Here is a 27,656-nt window from a genome sequence, read left to right as displayed (position 1 = left end):
AATTTTTTGTAACGAGCAAAGTCTGAATAGATAATTAACAAAATCCAATACGAATTATGCAGCGCATTTAAATTTTTGTTTAATGCAAATTTTGGCTTATTCGTATTATTATTTCGTTGTTTTATATCGTACCGCGACGCGTCGCTTAAGGTATAGCGACGCGCGCGCAGCGCCGTCAATGCGAAACGGATTAAACATCTTGAATATTTAATATTTTTTTTCTTGAAGTAACAAAAATAATGCAAAATTGTTTGAAGATGATAAATAAATATGATTTTGTTTCAACATTTCCAACGATTAAAGAAGTTTTCACTTTCGCGATTCAGGTCACGGATTTAAATTCGTTAAAAACAAGAAACAATCGCATATATACAATTTAAAGTAGATAATATTACAAAATTGTCGTTGTTATTTAGTATTTGTTGAAAATAAAACTAAATCGAAGCGTTTAAAAGTGATTTTACACGCGAAGCGACGCGACGTCGCCTCGCGTTGCTTCGCCTCCCAAGATGAAATTTGATCCAAGAAGCGCACTTTTCTCATTGATAAACGCTAACGAAGGGAGGTGGAAACACAAAAGGAGGAGAGTGGAAACACTAATGTGAGAGAGAAGGGAACAATAACGGCGTGTAACTTCGATAAGGAACTGTAGAACTTTATAATTTTGATTAAAATATCAGTATCAGTTACAATAGATTATAATTTATGGATGAATAATCAACTAAACGTAGCGGAATTTGGTACAAGAAACACAACTTCCGTTGCGATAAACACTAGCAAGGAGGAAGGGGGATGATTACATCACACGTGAAGCTTCTAAATGACTAATAGTCTCTTAATCCCATTTCATATTACGATTCGAATGTACTGTACGAACATCCGTAACACATACCAACATAATTAATCGCAATTAATGCGCGTGTATGTAGGTAGAGGGGTGTTTCTTCCCCTCTTTAGGTGAAAGAATATATTTAGCTTCTGTATATAAAAATTAACGACATAATTACGATTCGGAGACAGACAAACGGACGTTCTGATGAGACAGTCTTGCTCTAGTGAAGGGAAACACTCGCTCAACTAGAAAAATGTATTCTTTATCGCTTAGATTATTCAAATAAATGTTTCGTCGTGACGTTACAGAGATATTTACAGAAAAATATAGAATTTATAGATCAAAATACCTTCGTTATAACTCGTTAATCACTTGTATATACCTTAGCTTAAAATATTCACTACATCAACTTTAAAGCTCTACCCCCTTCGAAGAATTGACCCCCCTGTCGAATATTTACGATAGGAGGTAGGTTAATGACTTTCTTAAGCATAATATAACGTCATTTTGGCCCTGGGTATTGTTTAATTTGTAAAAAAAAACAGCGTTATGGACAGACGAATTGGCTCAACTTTATCGTTAGATCAGTACGAAGCGCGACAGGAAGAAAAGTATGTTTATCGGAATAATTATCGATTTTATCGTTTAAATAATTATATCTGATGAAAATTTAGGCTATAAATTTTATAGAACACGTAAAAAATCATTAAATAATTTTATAATGAATTTTTAAAAAATTAAATTAAATCAGTGTCGGGTACCGGAAGCTCTACGCCATTTTACATGCAGCTAATTAAACTGGAATTTATAAAATTATAATAAATTCTTTGTAATTAATTTGATTATATTTTATAATTTAATATATTAAATTTTTAAACACGTTAATTTTTTTTAATATTTATTTTATTTTAATTCGGTTTAAGAAGGTATATTAAAGCTGTATACGAACTCGTGGCGGGCGGGGTGTAGGCGAATTTTATCTCGATTATTTACGTTTATTATCGATTTTGTCGCTGCAAAATATAATTAAATGTAAAGCTAATTATGTTTTTTAGTAATTAAAATTATAAAATTACATAAAAACTGGTTAAAATTATTTCGAAAAGTGCGTTAAAAATGGGGCTGATATACGCAGACTTAAACACGAGATAACTCATTAAATGCTTAAAATAATTTAATGGTAATTAATTAAATGAGTTTTTATACTAATTAATTAATTAGTTTTTTTAGATTTTTATTTAAAAAATTATTAAAGAAGAAGATTTAAAAAAAATTCATCCAAAACTCGTCATCATCAGCGGAAGAGGAGGGAATTTAACTATGAAAAAAAAACGTTATACATTGATATTATTTCTGCTTTTTATATTAAAAATGATTAATTATATGCTAATTTAAGCTGTTTTTTAGTAAATAAAGCTATAAAATTAAGTAAAAAGCATTAAAAAATATTTAAAAATTAAAAAAATAAAATAAAACCGCTAAATTCTAAATTAAACACGTAATAAATATATTAGACAATTAAAATAATTTATTTATAATTAATAAATATATTTTTAGCTTTTTAGTTAATTAATTAGATTTTTAGATTTTTTAAAATTAATTAAAGAAGACGATAAAAGTTGATCAAGACTCGTCATCCACACGAAGAAGACGAGGAAAAACCAATCAATAAATCGCAATTATTACTGACTTTTAATGCATAAAATACATAATTATACGCTCTCAATTTATTTTTTTAAGGTTTAGAATTATAAAAATTCACAAAATGCCATTAAAAACACAACTAAATACATTTAAAAAAGAGAGCATCTTCCAAGGGAGCATCCCCAAAAATTATTTAATTCATTAATTAATAATTAAAATAAATGGAAAAGTATTAAAATAATCGACTAAAATCTCATTAAATTCACTTAAAAAAACAAAATAATAACATTTTATCATCACAAAAATACAGAATTAAGGTCACAAACAGAGGAAGAAAGTATGTTTACGGCTATAATTACTGCGCTTATCATTTAAAAAAAAACACACACACACACACACATCCTCCCTATAAATTCGATTTTAAAAAATATATAATTATATGCCTTACTAATTAACCAATTAAATATTTTAATGATTATTTTATAAATAAATGGAGCAAAGCGTATACATCCTGACTACACCGCTTCTTCCCTTTGTATCATAACAGTAGAACTGGTCTAGTAATGATGTAGACTTCACACCGTGCTGACAGGCCTTTAACTGCTCCTACCTAAACGGCATTTTTCCATGTTGTAAAGTAACTAGGAGGGATTATTCGCGCGTGAAACAACAATACAACCTTATATTCTTATACACAGGGATCATATATACAAGTTATCATAATGCCAAGGAGGTTCTTTTTCGTCGGACGTTTACAGTTACTAGAGATGAAAAGTGTAAGTAAACTTAATGTTTTATTAATTTATACCCCTTTATAACGCATTTTCGCTAAGTTAAACCCTCTTAAAATGAATTTATTTAGTCGTACGAGTGATGCTAAATTAGCCTATTTACCAGCGCTCTGTAGTGAAAATACCCTTGATTATGATTAATTTTATGAGTTTTTTATTAAATTAATTTAATATTTTAAGTGTTTTTTTAAGGAGAAAACTAAATTAATCTCACTTAAAATGCGTTTGTCTATATCCACGAGTGATATAAATTAACCTACTTACCTTGCGCTCTGTAGTGAAAAAAATGCATAAATGGCTTCGAAATACTTAAATATAATTTATTTTATATTATAAACTCGATTAATATTCAATTAATTACTTTTTTTATTCAATTATTTTAATATTCCTCTCGAATTTGTACCCTTTCGATGTATAGAAAGTGATGTTAGCCAGGTGTGTTGATGTTAGGATAAGTATTTAGCACACCTGTTTTATAATTATTTTTATCGTCTGAATAATTAACTTAGGAATATTTGTGACATAATATTATCAAGATTTTCATCTAAAAAAACTTTAAAAAAAGACTTTTCTGCATTCCAACATTACCAAAACTAGAAATGCAAGATGCATTTCCTGTATTCGATTCATTGACATTTAAGTATTAATAATACGTAACGGCGTGGAAGAGAGGGGTTTTTTCACTTTTTTTTAATAAAAATACTTTTAAACAATGCTTTAAACGTGTAAAAAAATATTATTTGAGTAAAAGTACATTTTAATCGTCAAGTAAAGGTTAAATTACAAATATAAAGCTTCCCTTTCTAGGTATAAAACCTTCGTATCTATGGGGTCTTCGTAAACTTTGTTGGTCCTCTCCTATAAAAAAAAAATACCTTAAAATAATATTTTAAAGATATAAGAAGGTATTTTCTAAGTTTAAAATACCTTCCAATCGTCAAGAAAAGTTTAAATTACAAGTATAAAACCGTCATTTCTAAGGGGGGGTCTTCATAAACTTTGTTCGTTTCCTCCTGTAAAAGAAGGTTTATTTTTAACGAAAAATACCTTAAGATAATACTTTAAAAATGCAAGGAGTTGTTATTTAAGTAAAAATACCTTCAAACAGTCACGTAAAGGTTAAATTACACGTATAAAACTCCCCTTTCTACGTATAAAACTCTCACTTCTAAGGGGGTCTTCTCGAACTTCGTGGGGTTTCGACACTTTGTTTGCCTCCTTCTATGAAAGTATCGCATCTAACTTACCTATAACTAAACATAAATCACTGTAAACAATGTATATTGAATTATTCATGCATATTCTAGCCCACGAAGGTGTAGTTTTTTTAGTACCACTTCACACCACTTTAAAACGGCAAAACTGCTATAATTCTGCTGATAAAGTAATATTTTTAAGTCGAATTATAAAATATAGATTCAGTTTTGTTAAAATAATTATAATTTATGCATCTTTTCCCGAAAAAAACCCAGTAATTTTAAAGTATAATCGTGTAGAGAGTGGATTCATGCTATGATTCTGCAATGCACGACTTCACAGATGTAATGCTTGACGTGCTACAATCATGTATAAAATTGTTGATTTAGTATGGATTATATAGGATTAATGACCTGCTATAATGTGCAGTAAATGTGCTACTAGAAGCTTTCCATGTTCAATTATATACAACTATTGTTCCTGTGCATCAGATATGTACTGTACTGAAACTTTATCAGAATCTAGGTTAACTTGTACGAGATTTAACTCAATTATTCTATTATTTTTAAAGAAAATAAACTATAAAGAAGATAAATCGACGAAAAAATCGTATATAAATTACATCATTCTCGTCGTTAAAATGCTTCATCCTCTAACTAAATTATTGCTTAAATTCTACATTTTATTATATAAAATTGCACTTTTATGCACAATATATGCTTCCGCAACATTTTATTTACGTTCACGAATATTTCTATGCGTATTTTTTTATAAATTATCCAAAGAAAGAAGCATTTATCATCGCTTGGTTTCTGATTCCCCAACCTTCATTCCCCTACATTATTCACGAACGTGGTAGATAGTTTGCGATCTACCGGTTGATAAACTGAGACGTAGTTACTCTTCAGCATCAATTTATTCGGCTGGAAGGTGGAGAAAAAAAAGTATATTTTATTGTAAACTTGTAGCGTGTTTCTTTTAAGAATTAAATTATATAATTATATAATTTTTTTAATATATATTTTAGTGGCATCGATCTGTTTTATTCTTACTCATAGTTATCTAAGATATAACAGATTGTTTCAGGGAAGATGTCTAATGTTCAAGCAAACATAAGTCCATATCTGTACCATTTTCTCCATTACATTATTTTTAGTTAAAAGGAAGAAGAGGAAGAAGAAGAAAAGAATAAATATAGAGCTAGATCGATGGAAGTTAACGTGTAGTTTGGACAAAATATGTATAGAATAAGACGACCGAATTTGGAAATTTAGGACAATTTTCCTGCATCCATGAATGGAAAATTAGGTTGAAACTGGGATCAACTGCATTTTAAACACGTAAAAAAACCAAAAATGCATGTCCTAACGCTGAAAATTAACACGATTTTATAGAGACGAACGTGTCTTTCTCCAGGCTTTTCTGACCAAAAATGGTGTTTTTCAGCTTGAAAATTCTGTTCAAGAAGTAAAAATTGATTTAAAAATTAAAAAAAAATCACTTTGTAATTAAATTTTTAGATAAAGTAGTAATTTTCTTGTTAGAAACGGCATAAAGTTGCAGTCTAAGCGGAAAATTGCGTGGAAAGTGTACGAATCGTCTAAAAATCACCATTTTTTTTTTTTTACTGGAATCATTATAGAAGAATAAAACAATTTCTTTACTAGAAAAATCATATAACAACATATTTTAAGCTAAATAATGTTAAAAAAACACGAAAATCATCTAAAAAATCGAGTAAAACACAAGAACTTCCTTATTAAACAGCGTAAAGTAATAAATTTTAAGCTAAAAAAAAACTCAAATTCGTACTAGAACAAATTACAATATCCTCTAAAAAAACAATAGAAAACAGCAGATTTCGAGCGTAAAAATCATCTAAAAAACCCGTGAATTTTCAAAAAAAATACACCAAAATTAACCAAGTTTTAAGCTTAAAAATCATCTTAAAAATTCCCAATTTTGCACATTAAATAATTAAATTTTTTAGAAAAAAAAATATATTTCTTTAAATAGGATTTTTTATTGTATTTTTTTAAGGGTATGATCGAGTGGACGTCACATTAAAATATAATCTAGGAATGAAATTTTAAATCTGTAATGTATAGATCTTTAATTATACAAAAGATAACGTAATTTGGTTTTTTTTGAAACTTGGATTAAGTCCAATTTCTTGTGTGTTCTTCTAAGAATGAAGTCGACACTATAAATTCCAGATCTCATTTCTACGCCTTCCCCATCCCCCTTTTATGAATTTATCTGCATATTTAAATTACTGACCTACTAAAACAAAAATAAAATAAAATAATTCAACAATGTTTGGTATTTTATTTTATCAAAAAAAACTGCGTGTTTTTTCAAATGTAAAAACACCTACGATTGTTTAGATTTAGTGTCTACAAAGATAAGGTGGTGTTTTTTGGATTTAGTCTTTAAAAAATTCATCCTAAGTCGCCTTGTTTTTTCGTGGATGGAACGTCGATTTCTTGCTGACTTTTTTAGATTTTAAATCCAAAATATTTGCCAAAATTGCCTTGTTTTGTGGGACAAAACAAGACAATTTTTGGTGATTTTCTTTAAATTTTAAATTCAAAAAATTCGACTAAAAATCATCGTATTTTATGGGCAGGTAGTAAGGTTTTCGGGTGATTTTTTTTAGATTTTAATCCAAACAGTTACATTATCTCTACAGTTATAGGGCAGATTTTCGTATTTTAAACCCAATTAAACTCGTTCGAAACCCAAGAATTCGGTTAAAAATCCAAGAAAATCAAAGAAAAGTATGAAAATTCAACGAAACAATCGAAAAAATTCACTTTTGTAGTCATCCAAATACAGGATTTTGAAGAAAATTCGATGTATGTAACACACAGGTATATACTTTGTATACGAGGAAAGTTACGACAGAAAAATTAGAACGTATACATTTTGTCAGTAGGACAAGGTTACGGAACACCCTGATGAATTGAAAACCAGAACACCCACTCGATACCTACCTGACCTCCGACCATAAAGGGAAAAGAAAACGTTACGTCAGCAAAACGTGTAGGTGTCGTCAGTACCTTTCTCGTCGAAACGTGACGCTATGCATTGTTACACATTGCATTAGTCGTAACGTCGCACGTCGCACCAGAGAGTTTCTTAAAGAGAAAAGCGTAACACCGACACTTGGCGTGTTAACTTCGTTGTTATTTTTCCGTCGGCGTAACTAGGTCATAAGTTGATTATATTTCTTTGCAGAGAAGGGATACGAAGGGAAAACTTTATTGTATACTCGTGACGTTAACGCGTTACTTAAATTAGTAACTGAATTTATTTATTTTTGTGATAAAAATAAACCGCTTCTGACATTCATCCCCTTGTGCTACTGAATGGCGAGTGTATACGACACTCGTGTAAATGTTTTCGCTGGGATTTTAAGAGGTGTTCCTTACAAATTGTTTTAAAAAGTGTTTAAATTTGTGTTTGTTTGTTTAAAAATTCCTTATTTTATTTACTTTTATTCCTGGTGGAAGGGTAAAATAATGAATTCTCACCCATACAATTAAACTCTGTAGGAGAGGAGGATGCAAACTTTTATACGCTTCTACACTATATAAATTTATATAAAATTCTATAGAAATAATTTATTTAAAAGTTGTGCATTTTTCGCTTGACGGAGGGGTGAAATGTTATAATTTCCGACCGTACAATTAAGCTCAGTGGGAGAGGGGAATGCACCCAGCGCTGTACGATACGCCTGAGAAAACATGTGGTAAATTTCGATAAGATAACTTCCTACCCGTTTTCCAGCTTCCCACACTTCTATCCGAACCACGAGATGGAACGATTCTTACATAAGTGTTTACGTATGCCTAGAAACATATGTTTAACGCGTTCAAACGTTGCTCTTCTTAATCTTACAATAGTCCTTTGTCGACCATATCCGTTGTTTGATGTACTAAGAATAACTCTCCAACAGGCGAAACACTTTAAAACTTTCTCTTCTCGATATGCGTATTGTAATTATTGACCAACAGTTGACAATAGTGCGATGTGTTAAAGAACAGTTCAAAGGGACTAAAAAACGTTTCGAAACAGTTGGAGAATATGAAGAAACTAGAAGCAATTCGCGATACTAAGGAACTGTTCGAGAGGCTACTCAAGACCTTAGGAAACAATTTAAACCATTAAAACAGTTTTAAAATATACAAAAACAGGAAATAATTCGAGAAACATTGAAATTATAGGCGCACCGATTGAATTAATAATGTTTACAATGTGGATTAAACAAATTCCAATTGTTTATTTACAGTTAACAAAGGATTAGAACGAATTGCTTTTTTTAAAATTTAAATACAATGGTTTCGTATTCGGTTAACTTCTGACCTTGCCACTAGAAGATAAAGTAGCGTACCGAGATGCTCCACCCAACTTAATAATAACGAAAACGTCACGCATCTTTAAATGAATTTAAATTCCATTGGTGGAAATTTCGAAATAAAAATGAAACGTTTAAAAGTCGTAAGACTGCGGGAGAATTTTATCATTATAATTAAATTATTTGGATTTTTTAAAACATTTTTTGACCGTTCACACGAGTTTTTGGAGCTTTCGGTAACTTGGAGTATCGAATATTGACGTAAAATGTATTTATTACGGTTAATTAAATGTGATAATTACGAATTGTTTTCTCTCAGATTTTTCGCCTTGGCCTACATTTTCGTCTTTTCTTCTTTCTTCTTTTATGCAAAAATCTGTAATTAAATAAGATTATTATTATTTTCTCTTTCCTTTAACTTTCGATTATTATTAGAATTTTTCCTGTTCGATTCCTGTAAAATATTTCAGTTGATAAATTCGCTTTGGCTAAAACGGGTTATTTGTATACGTTAAAACGAAGCTTATGCATTAAACCGAGAATAAATAGGCTAAATGATAAGCACGTATACATATATATACGTTATAACGGGGCATATTTATAAAAACAAATCTAAGCGCCAACGCGTTGTAACGAAGATTATTCCGTTAAAACGAATCTCGTATACGTGTTACAACGGGTTTGTAAAGAAAGAAATGTGAAAAGCGTTAACGTGCCACGCGTTAAAACGGGATAGAAAGAGAGATGTGTAAAGAAATAATTCAAGTAAATTAAGAAAAAGCACAAACTAAAAGAATTTCACCCTTTGAAAGTGGATATAGGAATTAAATAAAAGTGTGAACTGGTTAAAACGAAGATATATATGTTTAAAAAAATGAATATAAATATGTTAAACAGGCAAGCTGGTAAATACAGGCAAGGGTAAGAGCGTTCGAGCGGGGGAAAATACGAGCAATGTAGGAAGGAATATGCAAAAAGTAAGGAGATATGTAGTGCCACAATATAACCCCGAGTCATATCTGTAATCCAACGTCGTACAACAACCCATTAATAAAAATACAAATATTGTAAACCAGTCCATAAAATACACAGAAACTAACAGCACGAGCATACACAACCATTAAAAACGCATACGTTAATTAAAATAATCGTCGAGATGTATTTTTCTCTATTAAAAAAAATATGCATTTTATTCGCATTTTAATCACGCGGAAGAGCATAAATCCAGCGCATAAAAAATCACCCTTGTAAAAGAAACACACACACACACACAAAAAATGATTTTCGTGTGACGTCACACCTGTTGAATTGGTGGCGTTGCGAGCGCCGCTAATGCAGGACACGTTACGAGGGTGTGAGATTGTTGATAAACGTTACAGTTTGAATTTATGAACGATTTGATATTATTTTCCCAGGTTTAATAAATTAAATATAATATATCGACACGTAAAAGCGATTGTTGTTAACACCATGAAGCGTTATCGCACGTGGTTTTTCTAAGAAAAGGCTATTGTTTGATCGATAACGGATTATATCAAGGTAGGCTTAAGGAGCGGTGTTATTGGAAATTGGGTTCGGTTTTTTCTGATCTTGCTTTAAATTAAGTGTAAATAACCATTGATTTAATTAATTTTAAATCTAAATTATCATTTTCAAACGCAATTAACTCCATTAATCGCTATTATGTGCCATAAAAACGTGTTTAAAAGCCACACTGTCGAAGCAGTGTAGCGGTAGAGGTTACTTTTAGTACAATATCCATATAAGTATATACGGGCAAATTAACTAAAGTTAACTCCTGCCGAAATCTATATAATCGATGCTTTAACATAGAAACCCTTCTCCATTATTTAAAATATAAAAATGATAATTATGCATTTTATCAACTCTCGAAATAAATTTTCGCCTACATAAATACTTTAAGCGTGATGCAATTTTTTTAAAAATAAGAGTTTAAATGTGGTTTTTATCACACGAGAACACAAATAATATTTCTTTGATGTGTTGTAGTGGGAAAATGGCCGACGATTATAGTTTTTAATTACTTTTTGGGCTTTTACGGTGCGGCATTGCCGATCGTCGCCCGCGTTAATGGGAATTTTATGTAGAAAACTAGAATTCTGGGCTGTATGAGTAAATAGGTTGATTTATATATTTATAAGTAAATTGGTGTTTGCTTGTTTAAAGTTACGTAATAAAATTAACTAACAATTCATCATTTGTCCGATATCTGGAGAAAATTTGGTGTTTTTGTGGATAGAAGGAACTTTACTAGTTTCTTATTTATCAACTATTTCTCTGTGGCAAATTTTTATGTCAAACTAATGTACTTTATCAAATTTTGTAGGTAAAAAACTGCTTAAAATTGCAAGTGAAAGAACTCGACCGAATAATAACCGTCGGCCAATTTCTCGGCGTGTTAGTCCGGTTATTAATCAAAGGATGGCAACTTTCGTTTGTCGACCGTTTCTTTACTTTTTATAACTAATATTTAAAATTATTTTGTTTAATTTACTGTTTTTGCACACTTTTTAAATTTGAATTTGGATTTAACGTGTGAAATATTTCATGTAGAAGTTAAAATTGTTTTATTTTGACATCATGCAATATATATATATTTGAAGGCATTTTCTTGTTAAAGATATAACAATTGAAGATTTATAAATATCTCATCAATTTTGGCAGGTGGATTTATTCTTTTCTATTGATGTAATTGTCATTGTGTTTTCAATGAGTTTATGTCGGCAGATCAAAGAATTTGACATTGATTTCCTGTCTTTTTTTCCAGTCCGACGAGAAATGTGACATTCGGAAAGGTGTGGGTCAATATACAATCGGTCGATCGGTTTTAAACTTGCTAAGTGCTATTATTAGAATGACATTTAAAATCTGTTTCTTGTTAGAGTGACGGAAATAGTCGCGTTCTTTTTTAATTCGTGAAAAATTTGCAAAGAATTTACGTTAAATTCTCGCATCCCGATTTCTATTTTTAATTTTTAAACATAAAACTTATGTAATTAGTTTATTAACTAGTATCTTAAGTTAGATTAATGTGAACCTTACTTTAATCTCTGTTGTAATGATTTTATATTCATTTCGTCAATAAGTCTTTTTCGTCTCTTAACAGTAATTATTAACTCTTATATGTCAATTTTCTCGGTGAAGATTGATGCATATTCATGTTCCGCATTGATTCTCCTCTCTCCGACGTATCTTTATAGAAAAAGGTTTCGTTATTCGTGATAAGTGAAGCAATTCGCATTGAGCAGAGACATGCGAACTCTCTATTCAAATTTGTTATTGATCGGCATGATTTATGAATTGGTAACCGGAAATTTATGATACGAACTAGCGTGCTAGTTAATAATTAATGATTGATTATCAATAACTTATACTTAATTTAATATCTTCACACAGTATATAGTTACGTAGCAACGACGAAAGGCTGTTGCACGAAAACATTCTTATTCCTCGATGTTTTACTTTTGCATTTGTATGATATTTGAAATATATAATCTTATTTTGTCTTATTTTCATTTCTGATAATGCTATTGTGACTTTGTGAATCTCCTAACTCCAATATTTACTCAATGATAAATAAATATTAGTTAGATTTCTGTTGGTTTTTTAGTATCTTGTGATTTGTGTTGATCGAAACAAAATACACCAACCATAAAATAAACTCCGGTATGTGTTTACTGATGGAAAATAAGGACTAACATTTTCAATCACTTTACTGGATCTTCTTGGGTTGTGTGTGTCCAAATTGGAACGCAAGCAGAACTTTGTTTTAAACATCTCTAGTGTTTACAAAACTTTTAAAGTGCATTCAAAAAATTGAGTATTTGGGAAGTTTAAAATGAAGTTCTCTGTAGTATTCCAATTTGGAAATATAGGATCCAAAGAAGACCCAGTGTAGTGATTGAAAATATTAGTCTGTATTTTCTATCAGGAAAGCACAAACTGGAGTTTATTTTATTGTTCCTTGGTGTATTTTGTTTTGTTTATGTATATTCCAGTCTATACAAATTTTGTGAAGAGTTTGTGTGTGTCTTTTCTATAGTGTTGTAGAAGTGTGTTCTATGCCAGGGGTCCCAAAGCGATCGATATCGGTTCCCGGGATCGATCCGAGGTTCGTTTAGTCCGACGGGTTACGTTACGTGACAGTTCGGGACATTGTAAATTTGCACAATAAGTACATGTTTTCTATGAAAATTGGTGTGTGGATTAATACTAGCTTACCAGATTTATTTATTTATTATTATTAACTGTATGATAAAACAAAAAAAAGAGTTGATTAAAGGTTGAGTTATCCTCAAAGGGGCTGACAGTCAAAATTGGAACATTTTGACTTTAATGTGCATGAGAAGTTTATTTTTCCATAACAAATTCTACCTTTATTTCGCAACAATCAAAAACCTACATATGCACAGTGTATGTAGCTTTTAATACACAGACAGATATAAAGAAAACTGATATACAAGATGTTTCAAAAGCCTGTTAACTGAGTTAGATATTAAGATTTGTAAATGACTTTTTGATCATTCTTTACGACGATCGTTGTAATTGTCGACCCTTCAAAGCATTATTCTTCTCGTGTAAAGACAAGTTATGTGAGAAATTGTATATAAGAAAAAATTTGAGTGACATCTCATATACAAAAAAGTTAACATTCCTATAAATTATTACATAACTTTACATTTGCTTAATCACATCTGACAGTAAGAACAACAAAAAAACACTGATCAATTAAATGAAAGTAGGACTTGAAAGGAGTTTAGCATTATTTCAAGTTAGACTCGTAGCACCTCACTCTTCATATTTCTCGGAAATTCTACTCTTGTTTGATCACCTTGTAAGTTTTACATTAATAACAAATAACCTGAGGATATAATCATGATTATATTTAATTTTTTCCAGTAAACTGTATTCAAAGTAAATATAAAATGTAAACAGGCTCTAAGTTATTTAATTTAGAATATTGAATTTATTAAGAGACGGCAGCCTAACCGCCCGTCTCTAGTCGAATTGTTGTTTATTTAATTATTAAAATTAGACCGTAAAGAATGTTAAAATAAATATTCTGTTCTCGTGAAACTGTTATTGACAAAAATTTCAATTGATACAAAATTTTATGTTTAATTTACAGATGTACTGTACATTCTTATATAACAATCATTTCATTCTGAATTTTAATTTAATGATGATAAGTAATATTTTAAGCTTTTCATTTATTCAATTTAATTTTGTTGCTTCAGAATTTTGCAATCGATAAAGCTTTTTTTTAAACTCTTCTCTTGCTTTGTGGTCGCTTCCTTGGCTAATCATGTTTGTGAGAATTTATAAAGATGGTTAACCATCTTTATAAATTCTCACAAAGAAGCCAAATAATTGATAAGGTTCACGTACATAAATATATAAATTTAACGATTTATATTAATAAATTTTTATGAATCTTTTTGAGACTTTTACGAAAAATTACACGTGTCGTTTTCCCCGTAAACGACGAACGAATAGTCGTAAATTTGTATTCGCAGATGCCGTCGTAGTTTTTCTTTACGTCAGATTTTTATTTTTTAGGTTATGGCCGTCGTTAACTCGAAGTTATCGTTTACGTTTGGTTGTAATGTGGACGAGTGATGCGTATCAAGAAATTTTTTGAATTTTGCTATTATGTATAACTTGTATGTTTGATAGTTTAACAATGTAACACAAGTGTAACATATTTAAAGATTTAAATTTATTTTTAAGTTAGAATAAGTGGTTATAAGAGAAGAGAAAATTGTAATAACATATGTACCATGATTACATTTAATTTGATTTTTTAACTTAAAAATATTTAATGTTGCACACTGAAAAAAAAGGAATAGAACCATCAATATTCATATTACAAAAATCTAATTGAAATTATCAATAGAGAAATTGTAATTTAAATATTAATGACGGACTTTTTTTGTGGTGAAACTTCCATTATAAATTGTCACTATTATTGTTATAGATTGAAGTGCATTAATAATTTTTATAACTAAATAAAAGTGACATATTTTATCAGATTTTTAATTATTGTATCTTCTGGATACCCACATTAAACTTTAATTTTATTTCTGTACACAATGAATAGATATTTAATGTAGGAATCAAATCAAACAATTATTGAAAGCCATTTGTCAAGATAAGGTATAAACTATGAGAAAAACAAAGTGATAGTTTGTTAAACAATACTGCACTTTAATTAGATAATTTTCTTGACGCGAGGTGAGAAATTTTGCTAAAGTTTAGATTAAAAGATTAATTTTAAGTAATAATTAGCTTGAGAAAACATATATCTGCAAGCGTATATTTTGTATATATTGGAGTAAGGTGTTTTTAAAATGAATGTTGCATATTTAACTAAAGAATTTTACTTTATTTAATTTAATTTTTTGATCAAATATAAGCAACAAATTCTTTATTGCAATAGTTGTAATTTTATATGCTATATATTACGAAATTACTTGTTATAAATGTGTCACTACTGCAAATGTTAACCTATTAACATACCACAGCTGGTATATTTAAAATAAACAGAATAGTTTTTATTATTTTCAAAATATATTCTGGGGAAAATCAGAATAATTTTAAAATTTAATATAAATGTGAATTGTCTTTGCATTGTAAGAAAAGTTATTAACTAATTAAGAAAATTACCGATACTAATTAATGACGATTAAACATTCGCACTAAATTTAGACGAGATCAAATATTTATCATCAAATATTTTATGTCGTCGATCAGTTAACCGAAAAACTGGCAATTTTTGTTTTTATAAATCGATTGAAATTTTATCCAAAAACGTGATTTATATTGCATCACTTGCATTGGAGGTAAGTTATGCCATCCAGATGTACAAATTGGATCTATCCTGAACTTTGTACGTTATGCAATTATTGTTTCTGATATTTAATTGAATTGCCTAATTGTTAATGTAATTAATTGTATTAATGTATTTAATTGAATTGCCTAATTGTTAAAATGTAAATGTTTTTAAAAAACATTTACATTTTTAATTTATTTTGTAATTAACTTAAATTTAATAAGCAACTGTAAAGTTTTTCTTTAACTTTGAAGACATATATCTGTTAAAGTTAAGTCATTTAATTTTGTGGAAGGAAATGAAAGTGTTTGACTAAGCATTTAGTATGTTTAATTATTTATTTTAATTGTTTTTATACTTTATAACCAAAGAAGTATTGTCTCGCGTGGTAGCGTGTTAAAGGAATACGAAGTTTTGTCGAGACGTAGCATAGAATGGACAATGGGGATGTTAATGATTTTGCAAAACGTGTTTCTAGCATCGAAAGAATTGCTTCTTAGTGCCGTCCGTCTACGCGTCTCGAATCGTAATCGTCCACGAATTCACAATTTTTAAAAATAACATATTATTTTCGTGTCAAATAGTAGTGTGCGTAATGTGATCCCAACTCCAATTTGCATTGGCATTGTGTAATTTGAACAATGGACTTGTTATGCAAAAGATCACCTTGGTTTCGAAACTTAATATTCCATTGATATGTTGTGAAATTAATCTTTATTTTGTTATAAATTAGTTTGAACAACATTCGTAACTGCTTATTTGTAAATGTTATCATCCACTGTCTCTGCCAATAAATAGAATGATTATCTGTCGAAGCATTATTTTTTAAATTTCTGTTCAGCACAAATGCTTGACAGTGGTCAGAAAAACATGAGATCTGGATACTATTGTTAAAGTATGTTTCTGGATGTAGACCGTTTTCATTAAATATAATTAATTACTGCAACTTGAACACAAACTATATGGTGTATTTTCTCGGACACATGGCAAATTTCATCACTAAGTTTTCCTCAGTTGACCTAATTCAGGAATTAATCTTGTCTTCAGTTTGGCATCGATAACTAATAAATAGTTATCAACGTGGCAGAAGACAGAATAGTTATCGATGCCAAACTGAAGACACGATTAATTCCTGAATTAGGTCAACTGAGGAAAACTTAGTGATGAAATTTGCCATGTGTCCGAGAAAATACACCATATAGTTTGTGTTCAAGTTGCGGAATAAGCACCGGCACGGTTTCATATATACTACAATATAATTAATTAGTAAATATAAATCATGTCACAAACTATTAGTAATTTAAATTCTAATTATGACTTTTATGAAAGCAAGTGTTGAGATGTTTACAGTATTTCAGAGAATCTGGTGTGTTTTTAAGTAAATTTAATCTATTCTTTTATTACCTGTTTGAATTGTGTGAAAATTTTCATTTTTTTATGATTATTAAACAGTTTGTGATTATTAAACAGTTTGTAATATCTTGCTTTTTAGAAATTAAATACATACAAAATTCGAATTATGTAGATTTGTTTACCTCTTAGTTGAATATACAGCATTATTTATTTTAAAAATTTCTGTGGTAGAACATTACTTTATGACTTCTCCCTTTGCATCCTGGTATAAATTTTCATTTGTGAATTACAAAATGCTATATTTAAGGTTAAGGCAAACACATACAGGATCTTCCAAAAAGAATGCTGCCATTTTAAATTATTGTAATTATGTTATTTATTATCTGAGATCATTGTAATATATATTAAAACATTGGAAAAACTGCCCAAGTTTTACATTTATTCACTATGTTTTCTCGATATGTGCATCTTGCGTCACGTAACACACGTCCGACCGATACTCAAATTCTTCGTACGCTCGTTACGGCATATTTGTCGTCACGCCTCTCGAGGCAGCCACAATTCTGCAGCTCCTTTCGGATTATTCTTGTTGCACGCTGTCGAGCGATTCTGACTTTATAAAGTCGGAATCGTAGAATCATGACTCTCATATTTAAACATAGCAGATTCAAATGTAGAAGTTACTGTTTATTTTGCCAAGAATATTTTTGAAACTTCTGACTCAATATCAACTGCATTCTAAGATTTTGTACAGACTATAGACCATTTGCCATAATGTAACGGCACCCCAAGCCAAGCACCGTAACATGCTCGGTGGCGTGTAAGGGATCCATAACATCCGAGCATAACAGAATCTGCTTAGTGCTCGATTTGGAGGCCACTTACTCCGAAGCATCAAAGGAATGCCTGCGTCGACGCTTAGCTCGAAAACTGCCACTTTGGATGGTATTCATTGTAACAGTATTTTGAGTAGTGGCACAAACATACTTTATTCCTGACTCGTTTCTATCTCTTGCTTGTCAGTTTTGTTAAATGGAAGATTGTTAAAGCTTAGAAGCATGCTAAAGTCATTAAAAGGGAGTCCTAATCGGAAAGAATTCCAAACCAAGAAGTTGCTGCTCTGGGCACTTTTGCATTGTAGAAAGATTGCTCTATACATAACTTAAAACTGTTGTTAGACGTGTTAAACTTTGAAGCTGTTCTTGTAAATGCAACTTGTATCAAACTGGGAGATTCGAAAAGTTCTGACTAAAATAAAAATCAACAAATTCTCTAATCTATTTTTGTTCTTGTTTTGTTATAAAATTTGTAGCAACAAGCTATTTTTGCTACAATAATTATGTACATTAATGAAAAAGTATTAAATTTTCTTTGAAAACTTTTTATAAATAAATATTTTTAAATTACATTATGTATATAAATCTCGAGGGAAATACATATTGTTGGAAAAACAATCGTAGTTTGCATCAATAATAGAAAATGATATTATTTATTTAAGTTTTAACATGCCAAACATTAAGTAAAAATAAGCTATAATTGAAAGTAAAATTTGACAATGACTATGTTATTTTTAATTTATAATACTTCTATAAAATTATCATTTCTAATCAGAATTTTACCTTTTAAATTTCTTAAATTCTCTATAATACTACAGTAGAATCTTGTTAATCCTTCAATTATTTAGCATCTTAGTTACTGGCATACCCTCCGGTATGATCACCGGTGCATTTCCATTTCCACGAAAATATCAGTCGTATCACACATCCTGTTTTCCTGTTTACTTACTGTCTCATTTCTGTATACGGTATTGCCTGTCACTGCTTTGTATTACTCGTCCATTTGCCACCAGAAAGAATCTGCAACGAAAGGCAACAGGTCAGATCATTCATTGCCTTTGGCAGGCTTTAGTCATATACTCTGTCATTAATCTGGCACCTCTGTAAGGAATGACTGGATTATCAAGAGTTTATTATTCTAATATCACAAAGCAGGATTATTTGCATTACATTTTGATTGCTTTAATTTTTAATGAAAGCAATTGCTTGTGTAATTGTATATGGCACGTGGACAAAAAGCATTGCTTCGGGGTGTATCTTGTTTCTGTTACATATTAGCTAAATACAAGTGCGTAAGCATATAGGTAATCAGTAGTGTCTATTTGATGACAGTGTATGCTAAAATTCACCATCAAATTACCAATTTGATGGTGAATTTGAGCATAAAATTATCATCTTGATCAAGAATTTTATCTTTTAACATTCTCTGGAATGGTTTTCTCATAAGCCATTAAGAAATATGACAAGGGATTACTTACATTACATTTTATTTACCCAAATAAATTTGAATATCATCTTTTAGTTAATAATTAAAGCAGTTTTTAATTACTTGTATGTAGATGGTGATATTTTAAATTTAAAACATTAATTTATTAGCAAATTTGAGTGTAAAATTATCATCCCGATCGACAGTTTTATCTTTTAAATCTCAGTTTTTTAGATGATAATCCCAAATGCTGCTATTACCGAAGTGAGATTATTTATGTTACGTTTTAATTTGTGTAATTTTACTTAATTTCTTTTCATAATTTATATTATTTTCGAGAAAAAAAATTTGTAAACAATATAAAATAATTATATTTTACAGATTTTGAAATTTTTTTAAATAAATGAAGATCTATTATTCATTTGTATAAATATTTATTAAAATTTAATAAAATCTGAAAAGATTTTTAAACTCGCTTTCTTAATAATTAATATTATTTTGAAACGAAAGTAGATAAGACCGACGACAATGCCCGTTATTTAAGAATTGATATCGGAATTAATTAAGTTTTTAAAGTATCCATAAATATATAATTTTGTTTGTTTTTTTGTTTTATTATTCATTATATATTAATTTCCTTTATTACCGAGTTCTTATTTAATTCTAATTTAATAGAATGTATTAAATTTTAATTTAAAATGTTTTTAACAAAAATGAACGATCCGAAATTTCTCCGCGTCGGAAAATGGCCCCCGTTTTACTTATTTCGACGCGTTTGCCGAGATCCGCATTATTTAGGTCGTGCCTTTCGTATGTGGTACATCATTTTTTAATGTCCTAAATTTTAATTTCAAAAATTTCAGGAAAAGGAAACTGGTTTTTAGATAAAGTTAATGTAAATGTATGATGAATTATATGATAAGTTTTAACAATAATATAAATTCTTATGTTTTAAAATGATTACATGGTAATTTTGTCTATTAAAATATTTATTTTTTGAATTTTTAATATTATTTCTTTTTGTCTTTCGGTGGCAAAATATAGTACCGTACGTCGTGTACCCTTCTGTAATTTGTTTTATTGAGTTTCAATGCTAAAGATTACTTTAATTCATTATTTTTAGCCTGTTGTTTTCATTTTGTAGGTTTTTCTTGGTATAAAATAGTTCAAAACCAGGAAAAAATACCTTATAAATTTGGTGATTCTAGAAACATTTAAAATTGACTCCTACTAATTTATGGCTTCTAATACATTTAAATTGTAGATTTAAAAAAATTACCTTCTTTCGGAAGTACTTTTATAGTACTTTATAGTTTTAATAAGGAGCTCTGCTCCTCAAAAGTACTTCGGTAGTACTTTGAGGAGCAGAGTTCCTTACTAAAACATAAGACTCTTGGAAGAATACAGTTCTTCTATCCTAAGATGTTTAAAGTGATTTTTACCATACAAAATCCCAATAAAATAAGTTTATTGTCTCTATGTGACTATTGGAGGGTTTATTTGTATCCTTTTTTAAATACATTTTAACTTATGTTACTATTATTTACATTATTAATCAAATAGTAGGAAGAAAAATCTTGCAGGTGAGGAAAGAAGCTTCAATTTGTTGTTAAATTAAAATAAATAACTTAATATATACATGACACATACAGGAGTCAGAGTCAATGTAAACAAGGCAGTACATAAAACGTAACTACAGTCTAATTATGGGTAGCCAATAATGCTAAAAGTATCTTTGCGTGGAGCATGTTACAACTTCTCACCAAATGAGAGGAGTGTATTTAAAGAGTTTTATACTAGACATTTCTGTAAATAAACCTTGGGTTTAATTAGAAACTAAGTGACATTGGTTCAAAATGCTAACATCAAAAATGAATCCAGGTTTGCTTTTGGAAACTCATTTATTGTTATATGACTCATAATATTCATTGGTTTTTTGTTATCATACTTCGTTATTTATTGTTACGGTAACAATGAGCTAATCTGTTGTCTGGAAAGGGCATCTGCATTTCCTGTCCCGTATTTCCAGGGATTTTATCTCTGAAATTATAGCACCAAAAGTAAGCCTAGTATTCAAGAATAAGTCTATTGACTTACTTTTGGAAGGGACTTATTTATAGAAATATTAACGAGGTTGGTGCATACGAAATATCAGACTTTTATGAAAACGAAACATTGTTGTTTTTGATAAAGTAGTAACTGTTTTTCCTAATGTTTTTAAGTGTTAAATTTTATATGGCATTCTCATACTCATATGACTGATAACTGTTATTATTATTAGTGTGAAGAAAACATTACTGATAATTCTAATGATATTTAGTTAATTTTTGTATGAATTAGGAGATAATGCTGCTGCAGCTACTTGTGTTATAAATATGGCTGTGGAGTCGGCAGATCAAACACCAATTCCAACTCAGAATTTTTGAAAGTCTGACTCCTGCCTCTAAATAATAATTTAAAATATACTTTGATTACATTAACCCAGAATGGCATTTCATAAATAGCACTACCAAGTGCTATTTATGCTACTTTTTAAGCATTTCTATTGAAACTGAAAGTACTTTTCTTTATTTGCCAGCATTTTTCATTATTATTAGTTCCACGCTGTCATCTTCGTCTTCAACCACACATTGACACACAAATGTTTATCATCTGTGGTTATGGTAAAATATTCAAAAGTATTAGATTTAACACGAGTCTTCTTAGCCATTTTTTATGGGTCTTTTGACAATAAAAATTTAGAATTAGCTAACACATAATGTATTTGAATATAAACTTTTTAAAAGAAAATCAGTAGTAATTAGCAATATGCAAAGAAAGATCACAAAATAGGGGAATTGTCATAAAATAAGTTATTGCATTACAGGAAGCCCTTATAATGCAAGATAGGAAGTTAACACTCTTAAGTTATTAAGAGCTCAATACAAAGTACATAATAAAAAACAGAAATTGGAGTCGGCTCATTTTTACCGACTCCGACTGCTCTAGCAACGAATTTGCTTCCGACTCTACAGCCCCGATTATAGGTGGAGCATTTGGAGAAGCTGTTAAGAATGAATTCTATAACAGTGGTTCCAAAGATTTTGCTCTAAAGATTTTCAGTTTTCAAAATCAGGAATTTTTCAAAAAATAATATATACTTATTAATAAGTACTTAAGCTACCGTTCTAATAACTCGACGTTCCGTACGTGCCGACCCGGTATTAAATTATCGTATAGAGACGCGTGGGTTGTTTTACTTGCATTATTAACGTCGTATGTAATAATTTTATAACCAAAGTTAAGCATTTTCGGTGCTGCACCAATTTTGTATTTAGTACTTTTTAAAAGGTTACAAATATTATAAATTTGTTGGTTTTTATCTAAATTTTATCATTAAGTTTGATTTAATGATAAAATTTAGAATTTAGTTCAGGATATTTAAAAATATAGTCTTATTCTTTCACTTAGTATAATAATTATTCTTGTATCTCTATGAATTCGTTGCTGTTTTTTTTGTAAGTTTTAAAGTATAAAGTTTCTTTTAAACTGCCTGCAGATTTATAATAGAGGTGTATTGTGATTCAAAATTCAGTTAACTAAGATATATATTAAATATATGAACACGATTCAGACTTTACTAGAAGTAGTTACATTGTCCAAACTGTATTTAACTAGTCTGTCTCGGTAACTGAATTTTAGACCATCTCGCATATATAATTGTACGTGTCTTAATGGTAAACATTGTTGACAAATAAAGCAGTAGTTTTTTAATAAATTTTCAGTATTAGCATAATTAATATTAAATTGACAATTTAATTATTTATATGTTAGAATTTGTGATTCATTACACTCGTCCTACAAATATAGGTATAGAAACTGCAGTACTTGTTATTAACATAAAATTTTTAAAGGAAAAGTTGGTTTACAGAAATTTATGAATATCGTTAATTATCTCGATCCAAATTCCGTACCGGTCGTCCGGGAATGTTATACGACTTCTTGCTCGTTATCACTACTTTATCACATTCCAGTTTATAACTGTTTAAAACTGTACTATCTGAATTTTAAATAGCACAGTTATACTATCATAGATATACTGAATATTAATAAAATATTTATTCTACTAAATAGATTAGAGCATAGAAAGTGAAACTAAGTTAAAAACAATATATATGTATCAAAAGTCCGAGTCATCGTGTTGCTATTGTTTATGCATATCAAAAGATGTCATCATTTCTAGTTTGCATTAATGCAATATGTTGTAGAATCATTTTTCGAAAGATTGATGGTTTCGGATCTATTGTTTACTAGTTATATCTTTAAATTTTTTAAAACAATTGATAACATAATTTATAAAATATACAAAATTTTAAAAAATTCAGTACAGCAGACAATACATAAGTGTCTTTTTACGTTGCCCCTTTGCATGCACGCGAGGAAAATTAACGGTTCCGCGGCAGAGTCGAACTTTCGTTTGAGGCTACTCGCCTGCCTCGATATGTAAAATGTTAAAAATATCCCTCTGACAATGGCACAATTAAAAGATAATAAATAAATTTGATAAAAATTTATATTGATTTAATAGGCATTTGTATGTGTGTCCTGGAAATTGGATCAAAGATAATTTATATTGATTTAATAGGCATTTGAGGTGTATAGAAAGGACAAGATTAATGTATGTATTGCCTTGTTTGAAAATTTTTTAATAAATTTACTTACTGTCCTGGCCATTTTATCAAAGACTTTTATGTGTTTCAAAGTTTTGAAGGCTGTTTAAGGATTTACGTTTCAAACAGAAATTGAAGCTTGTGTAGTAGTACAGTACGTTACCAACAGATTTATGTCAAATCATTTTGCTGTTGGTGCTTTCTTTTCATATAGACGCTTCATTTGCAGTGATAAGCAACTGTTTCTGGATATGGGTTGAACTTTGCAGGCTTCTGGTGGGCCCGGTGCATTTTTTTCTTATGAAGTTGCAGGTTTTAACCCTGCCAAGTACCAGCATACACCACAACTGTCAGTACACTGCATATTAAAAAAATATGTATAAAGTAGTAATATATAGTTCATTCTCATTTTTTAACAGTCAAGTTTAGTTTGAATGGTCTTTGTCACAAATATAAATTTAATTAGAGTTGCATAATAGCCGAAGGCAGAAAACTGGAAAATAAAATTATGTTGCCAAAGCTCTGGGAAGTGCATATTAGGACCTCGCAGATGCATGTTGCCCACAAACCACAAGTGACTTGTGAATGGTTTATATAATTTACAATTATAATTTAAGTATCACTTACAAATTTTTCTTCATTTATCTTTATTTTTAAACTAAATCTGCCCTTTAATCATCAAATGCAGAACTTCTCTTAATTGAATTTATTAAAGCACTAGCTAGATGTGTTCTGTTATGACATTTGTTATAGTGAATGAGCCAAGTGGTGCCTGTATTAAAAAGTTTGACTACTATTAGACTGAACAATCTCTATTGATGATAAGTTGATTGGATTCCTGAAACTCATTACTGTGCTCCGACTCTCAACTACCACCCCATTAAAGAAGATTGCTTTATTTGGAGCTATTTAAACATATTTTACGGTATATTATATGAACCAAGTTTCTTTGGAGCTGTTCAAAAAGCCTGAAAGTGCTCGGTTTGTATAGTGTAATATAAAAAATAAAATGTAGTATCTTCAAATAAAACAGTTTTCCTTGATGATGGATTCCAGAAAATTGATAATTGCAAAATCTTTACAGGGATTTTTAATCTGGGCTGTTTCGAGGATTTCTAAATAGCATTTGATTCGGCCATCCTCCCATATTTTAAATCTTTTTATTAACCAAAATTATTTAATTCAAAATTCATCGTTATTAAAATCCAAAAAAATATTTAATCGGGAATTTTTTGGCAGTCGTTCTAGCGGTTCGTGGCTTACGGTTAGCCGAGAATAACTAGAATAAATTTGTCGAGTTCTGTCTGCCGTTTGTGATTTATCGCATTATAATTTAATTAATTTTATTATTGATATTTATGTATAATATTTAATTAACTAAAATTTACTGCCGATATTTTAAAATAAGTCGATTTAATAAAAATATATATTCGAGAAAGCACGATAAAAAGAACTAATGCTCGGGATCGGAAGAATAATATCCGATCGAAGTCCGGCCGATGTATAAATAACGATACGTACGACAAGCATTAATTGCCAATTAACCTGTCGGTGATTAATTACTTAATTATTAATTAATCCATTAGTACTTAATTTTAAGTGTTTGCGTGTTTAATTACAGATAAATAATTATTGCGTCTTGTTTAACCTATTAATGTTTTTCCTTTATATTTTATTTTATAATTGAATGAAGTTACTCACTTATAATTACAAATTTTTGTTTTATAACAGTTTGAATTATCAAGTAAGAAAATGTCCGGAAAAGAAAAGGATAAGAAGGCTAACATCGTAAGTTTAACACAAATAAATTCGAGTATTGCTACTAATAATATACGGTGGTCCAAAGATCAGTTAGCCGAGATAATAATTTAAATATACTTGGCAGCAATTAAGCAAATAGCAATGTGTATCTGTTCCATATCTCAGTTTTAATCGTTCTTAAGAAAAATATGTTTTTGTTAACTGGCTTTGGGCCATCATGTGTATAAAATTTGAGTCAAATATTGAAGTTCAGATTAAAATGAAATCAATAATATTATCCTAGTTTGAAATTCTTATAACATTATTACTATTATCTGTATGCTAATAAAATTATAATGTTTGGATGTAATAGTGCATCCCGATGTCACTTAACAAAATAAACAGTCAAAACTAGTTGATGAGATTGCTTGTTTGAAATTAATTTCATTGTGAATTACCAGGTGATGATAATTAAACTAACTCTATTTAACACTGTCTGAAGGATATTTAGCAGTCAAAACTTAACCAAATTTTGTATGCTAACATTCTAGACATGTAGAAGAGATTTCTACGAGGAAAAATTTAGTTCCAAAACTCACTGCTATGGTGCTATGGGTGTAAAAAAGATTCATATCATACACATAACACAGTTTGTTGATATGAAACAGCCTAGACTCGTGAAGTACCATTTCTATTACTGCAGATTGGCAGTGATGGTCGTGACTATGCCTGAACACACTTTTCTTGTGAGTACACTTTGAGAGTTATTACACCTTATGAGATTGTGACAAGGTTTTTTTTTTTTTTGGTTGCTCGTGGCACTACGACTCTCGTGGTGCATATAAGTGTATCAAACGTCTGAAGCCTGATATATATAGATACGTAACCAAATGATCACCTTAAATAATTAGGCTAAAAATCCACTATTTAATGATTAGATACTAGTTATACTAGTAGCCTAGTATAGTTAGCATATACTAGTTAGATACTAGTATATATGAGGTAGACATTAGGCACCATCTTTTATCTAAATTAATAATTATAATTTTAATAATTTATTAAATAATTTTAGAATCATCTAGAAAAAAGAACTGGCTCAGAGTGGGGCTTGAACCCAAAACTTCCACTTGATTGCCAATTGCATCACCTGGATCCCAAGCAAGCTTTTGCTTCCAGATGTATTTAAATTTAGATATAACCATATATGGTTAATCTGGAAGCAAAGGCTTGCTCAGAGTCTGGGTGGCGCAACTGGCAAGCGCATTGCATAGCAAGCGGAGGTTGCGGGTTCAAGCCCCATCCCAGATCAGTTCTTTTCTTTCAACGATTCTAAATTATTTAATAAATTATTAAAATTATAATTATTAATTTAGATAAGAGATGACACCTACCATCTATCTCTAGTAATAAATTACTTAGTATCTAATTATTAAATAGTGGATTTATAGCCCAATTATTTAACACTATATCTGGAACCTGTTACTAGTGTGTTTTGTGAAAAAAGCAGTCTATCACAAACATTTTTGAACTTTTGAATAGTTCTTCTTCACGTAAAATCTGATGGAATGCTTTAAAATAGAATGTAATTATTTAAAAAACAAATCGAATGCCTGTTTGACAAAATTTGTTGCTGTGTGCATGCGTGTTCCTGCATCGATGGTGGTAATTAAAGCTTGTCATCTATAAGGGCCTGCCTAGCTACCAATAGATTAAGTTTCTCCTTCCAGTTGGATCAGACATCGAAGCAGAGTTTGACAAAGCCGAGGTTGTCATCACTATACCTCACTTAGAGCATCTAAAATGGTTGGAAGCCATATTCATTTACAAAGCTAGCCACGTGACTACTTGTATCAACCAGAAGGAGGAACTTGATCTATCGATAGCCTGGCAGGCCCTTATAGACAACAGGTTTTAATTACCACCATCAACGTAGGAATGCGCATGCACATAGCAACAAATTTCATCAAACTGGCAC

The 27,656-nt window shown here is 29.8% G+C and overlaps 1 protein-coding gene and 1 long non-coding RNA gene across 5 annotated transcripts in view; one reads left to right on the top strand and one right to left on the bottom strand.

Annotated features, from left to right (window-relative positions):
• Positions 1–2,999: 2,999 nt before the first annotated feature.
• Positions 3,000–27,656, top strand: part of dia (diaphanous related formin 1) — a 56,699-nt gene continuing 32,042 nt past the window's right edge. The window contains exons 1-2 of one of the 4 annotated variants that reach the window (XM_067269054.1): positions 3,000–3,252; positions 25,673–25,729. In XM_067269054.1, coding sequence (XP_067125155.1) covers positions 3,199–3,252; positions 25,673–25,729 — 111 coding nt within the window. In that variant the 5' untranslated portion in view covers positions 3,000–3,198. Of the gene's footprint in view, positions 3,253–10,135; positions 10,364–18,576; positions 18,906–21,403; positions 21,426–25,672; positions 25,730–27,656 lie in introns of those variants that run through there. The other 3 variants (XM_067269055.1, XM_067269058.1, XM_067269056.1) reach the window with 3 other exon arrangements.
• On the bottom strand, positions 4,013–4,483 carry LOC136974228 (uncharacterized). Its single transcript, XR_010880613.1, has 3 exons — positions 4,366–4,483; positions 4,195–4,280; positions 4,013–4,125 (listed from the first exon to the last, which is right to left on the bottom strand). It is a non-coding gene; the product is annotated as an uncharacterized lncRNA (long non-coding RNA).

This window comes from Centruroides vittatus, unplaced genomic scaffold, assembly GCF_030686945.1.
Source record: "Centruroides vittatus isolate TY-2023 unplaced genomic scaffold, ASM3068694v2 contig_345, whole genome shotgun sequence".
Taxonomy (NCBI): domain Eukaryota; kingdom Metazoa; phylum Arthropoda; class Arachnida; order Scorpiones; family Buthidae; genus Centruroides; species Centruroides vittatus.
Note: the sequence above shows the minus strand (reverse complement) of the source record. Positions and strands in the feature narration are given on the sequence as shown.